We start from the raw sequence: 4,771 nt of genomic DNA, 5'->3' as shown, positions 1-4,771 counted from the left end.
TCAACACACGGTGCCGCAATCTCCCGTTTTTTTCATGTGCTCGCCAGATCTCTAATCGCGTGATACTTTAATCTCTTTAACTGGTAATTTGAGATCGCTGGGTTGGCATTGGGTAATACTAACACAAGCCTGACACACTAACCTGGCTGCCTTAAAAAGGAAGTGCTCGTGATGCCTCACATGCCCAGTCTAACATGCTGAACTATTGACACACTTTTATGAGTAAAGTAGGCTACTATTTCTAGAGAGGAATGCAGTAGGCCTGATAACAATAACAGTAATGATAATAATAAAACATTTGACAAGCCTTGATGTCTATTTATAGGCCACTGAAGAATAATGACGTAATTTCTTGCACCTGTCTGGCAAGTGCTTCAAGTAATTTGTAAAACGCAAAAATATACTCTGGGCCTATTTAAATTAAGTTAAATTAAAATACATTAACATCCAAAATAATGATAATAATTATTTGCATAAAACAAGCACAGTGTGAAACAAACGGAATGCAAAACTCGAGAAAGACACCCGAGGAAGAAATAATATGCGGCAATATCAAGTTCGGCTATTAAATCTTTCCATATTTCTGAAAGTCCCTAAAGCCGCCCACTCCCTTCAGTCTTCTTCCGGTAGACAGTCACCTGGCCCCCGCAGGTGGGTTGGGCGCGGTGTGTACACACGGGAAGGTGAACGGCCTCACAGTGCGTGCTTGGCCAACACACCAGCGTGTTCAGGCGAATATTTTCACATCTTACGTGATAACCTAGACAGTTTATCGATACAAATCAATTCAACTAAGGCGGGAAAAGGGTTATTTTCTTTCACATACAATGCAGGGATCTTCAGGCGTAGGTACTTCGCGCATTCTTGGGAAGGGGCCTGAGTTCTTACGCAAGCAACTTGAACTAGAAAGCGAGGGCAAGGCGGGTATGACGGCCGCGGAAAGACTGGCAGCTAGCAAGCCCCGCTACGTCAAGAGCCAACAGGTGGTCAACTCGACGCAGGAGACGGTGATCTGCCTCAACACGAATTCTGTAAGTAGCAACGATTCATCCAAAAGGAGTTCGAGTAAGAGCGGGAATGAAAAGGCGACAACTGAAAAACCAGTCTCAGGTGAACCATCACCACCTGAGGACACTGTTGCCGTGAGACGCAGCAGCTCCAAAAAACGTCCAGATTCACTAATGTTGTACAGACAGAAATGTGAGCTAATACGGGGATCGCCTGGGGTCAGGCACGAACGTATTCAGGCCCGGAGAATGCTACTGAACACCATCAAAGACAAGACGGAGACAGTGACCGAGATCAGGGGTAAAGATGGCCAAAAGGAGGAGAAGGCGACCGAAGCCGATGCGAGAAAAGGTGGCTCAAAAGATTCCACTCCTGCTCCCGCTGTTGCACAATCTGAAAACCGGCCTAAAGTGGACATATGCGCACAGCAGGAGAACACGGTTACCGGAGATGGCCAGGAGCGGCCCCGGCACAAGAGAGTGACCGAGGTTGAGCGCTGGGCGCGGAGAGGGAAAGGATTGGAACGATCCCACTCTGACATCAGCTCTCGGTACTCGAAAAACTTCGCTGATTTCGACGCCTTCTTCACCTACTGCGGCCTTGAAGGCGACGTTGTCACCTCCCTTGGGAAAGAGAATTTCTCTGCGCGCTCTGACGAACTGGCGAGCAAAATACGCAGCGTCAGTGTCAGTACTTCTGAAGACCGGTTCTCACGGAGCAGTGGCTGCAGCGCCGGGTTGCAGGAGGAGGAATTGCTGGAGAATGCCCGCCAGGCCACGTCTGTAATTGAGCGCAACGCACGGATAATTAAGTGGCTATATAGCTGCAGAAATGCCACGGAATCCGGCAAAACCCTACGAGAGCTGGCTTAAGATTGTCTTTTTTGCTGTCTCTCAGATATGCAAGATTATTTTGTACAATATATCCTCCATAATGGACACTATGTCACATAACTAAGGCCTGTTGTATTCAATATTTGATGCAAAGGCATTGTTTTTTCTTTATTTAAATATTGCTGCTGGATCTTGGATTTATGGTCTGATCATATGTAGCCTACAGTTGCAATAATACTAATAGGCCATGATGATGTTTGTTGTCTCTAAGCATGCACCTGTTTTCTCAGTGTTTTTGCTGCTGTGTGGTCAGGACCTGCAATAGTGAGGCACCACAGACCTGCTACTAATCAGAATGCAACATGACACACACACACACACACACACACACTTTTTCAGAATTAAGGCTTGTGGCCCTTGGCAGCTAAATTCTAGAAAGTCACATGATGGATGGAATGTGTCCCTCAACATTCATAGCCTGGAGTGTCAGAAAACTGCTGTCAGATGTGTTATGTTTGTTCTGTCAGCCGTGGCCCACTGGTTAGCACTCTGGACTTGTAACCGCAGGGTTGCCGGTTCGAGCCCCGACCAGTGGGCCGCGGCTGAAGTGCCGTTGAGCAAGGGACCTAACCCCTCACTGCTCCCCGAGCGCCGCCGTTGAAGCAGGCAGCTCACTGCGCCGGGATTAGTGTGTGCTTCACCTCACTGTGTGCTGTGTGTGTTTCACTAATTCACCGATTGGGTTAAATGCAGAGACCAAATTTCCCTCACGGGATCAAAAAAGTATATATACTTATACTGTTACTGTGTCATAGGTAGCATGGAAAACAGTGTGAAGACAGTGTGCACATTTGTTTATCTGTATTTGTTAATCCTTGACAAATGAAACAACCTCAGTTATCTCTGTACCTTACTTATCTGTTACACACTATCTTGTGTGAAAGGACTGTTTTCTGAGGCAAAAGTTACCACATAGCTATTCTGTTTGCATTTATGATGAAAATATTTTTTTTTCATTATGTCTGCCTAGAAGTATTTCATGAACACCACCATGGTGAGCAGCTAAATTAGCCTCATGAATCTGACGAAGAGACTGGAACAATATTTCTCCTCCATCTTACAGACACACAGAGGTGAGGAGGAGCAACGAGACTTGATCTTACCGATAGTGCTCAGGAGAAGGTGTTTGCCTGGAGCAAGTCTTCCATGAAAGCAGTGTTTCGCTGAATCATGTTTCATGGTTATGAGACTTTCTTAGAATTAGGTGGCTGTTCTGGGTTGGGCCTTCCATGGGTGTGTTACATCTGTGGCTGCCTGTGAAGTGGATGACATCACCAGGGTCAGTCACCCCTTATTGGCAGTTTCGCCAGGGTTCAGATGGGGGCCTACTGTAAATCCCTTTCCTGTTGGATAAAAGACTAACTAAAAGACTGGAATTAAGGGTTGGATATTAAGAATACAGTATATCAGATCAAATGTTCATCTCCTGCTTCCAATACTCCATAAAAAGTGTTTTTATATTAACAAAATAAGAGTATTAAGCTAACATTTTTGTCTATTTTCAGTTTCTTTTTTGTTGCTTGCATGTGTGTGTTATAAATATTATTATTATTATTGTTGGTGTAAGAAGACAGTGAGCAGGATAAGACATCACACTGACATAATAGAGTTATAGTTATGGATAATGAATAGAGCAAGTGTTAAGCCATAGAAAGTGTCAGATTTGTTGGAAGGGTGTTGTCAAACCTTTTACAGTCGGTTTAGTATGAATCTGCAGTGTGTTTGTGGAATAGTGCATAGTCTGTAAGAGGATGGGTGTTTGGTACATGCAGCTCTGAAATTATTTCCTGGACAAAAACGCACACTGTGGCCCCAGGCTCACAGTCAGGCTTTGTGTCAGTGTATTCAGACATATGCCGACATGCAGGCGCGTGCACACACACACACACACACACACACACACACACACAGATACTACACACACACACAGACTGCACACACACACATACACACAGACTACACACACACGCACCCACACACATGCACCTTTGAGGCTGACAGTAGCAGGATGGTAGGATGTCTGGGCGAGTCTCGTCCTGTTCATCTCACTTTTACTCCAGGCTGTTTCTCTCTCTCTCTCTCTCTCTCTCTCTCTCTCTCTCTCTCTCTCTGTGTGTGTGTGTGTGTGTGTTTGCTTGTGAGTGTGCACCAGAACTGTTTAACACAAAGGAAGCAACACCCTGTCCTCATGTAAGGCATACCAAAGGACATGCAGTGCTTTTGCTAACACAAATCCCTGTAAACCTCTCCGGCCAGTTGAATAGACTCTAATTGACATAGGGGTAGAGGAAGCATTTGAATATTTTAAGCACTTTCAACTATCTCCCCTTACATACATTGCTCTGACAATGCTTAACCATTAGATGGCAGTATCTGACTCATGCACAGAGGATTTCTGTCAGTAAGTCAGAGCTTGTACTTACAGTAGAGCCCATCTTAACTCATTGGGATCAACTCAGTGGATTATCAATCTCCTATCTACATTGAATTTGCATCTTGAGAACAATGACACATTGCAAAGTTTGCAATTCTTTCAGTGCTTAAAGATGGGGTAGATGCACAAAGTCATTCACATGTCATTAGGGCTGAAACGATTCATCGAGTTACTCGAATAACTCGATTACAAAAATTACTCGAGGCAAAAACCCTGCCTCGAAGCCTCGTTAAATTCCTATGACGCGCACTATACGCGCAGGGATCTGATTGTTTTACACGAACCGTTGTTCAGGAAGCACACCACTAGCGCGTGAATCGTGATACATTCTGAATTTAGCTGGCGCAATGGCGGAGTCAAGATGGCCATAAATGGCCGAGAATGTCTAAAGTTTTCAAGTTAAGTTTTGGGATCATTACATACTCAAAAAGGAAAA

At 44.8% G+C, this 4,771-nt stretch overlaps 1 protein-coding gene across 1 annotated transcript; it reads left to right on the top strand.

Annotated features, from left to right (window-relative positions):
* The first annotated feature begins 678 nt into the window (after positions 1 to 678).
* Positions 679 to 3,389, top strand: fam110c (family with sequence similarity 110 member C). Its single transcript, XM_076272749.1, has one exon. The coding sequence runs from the start codon at positions 828 to 830 to the stop codon at positions 1,878 to 1,880; it is 1,053 nt and encodes a 350-aa protein (XP_076128864.1). The 5' UTR covers positions 679 to 827; the 3' UTR covers positions 1,881 to 3,389.
* Positions 3,390 to 4,771: the final 1,382 nt, after the last annotated feature.

Source organism: Alosa pseudoharengus, unplaced genomic scaffold, assembly GCF_046254945.1.
Source record: "Alosa pseudoharengus isolate Yale_2024_CS ecotype anadromous, Long Island Sound unplaced genomic scaffold, YU_APseudo_1.1 YU_APseudo_1.1_scf_7, whole genome shotgun sequence".
Lineage (NCBI taxonomy): Eukaryota > Metazoa > Chordata > Actinopteri > Clupeiformes > Clupeidae > Alosa > Alosa pseudoharengus.
This window is presented reverse-complemented; position numbering and strand designations above follow the sequence as displayed.

Excerpts from the sequence above, each read along its gene's own strand:
- fam110c (XM_076272749.1), top strand. The coding sequence starts at position 828 with ATGCAGGGATCTTCAGGCGTAGGTACTTCGCGCATTCTTGGGAAGGGG.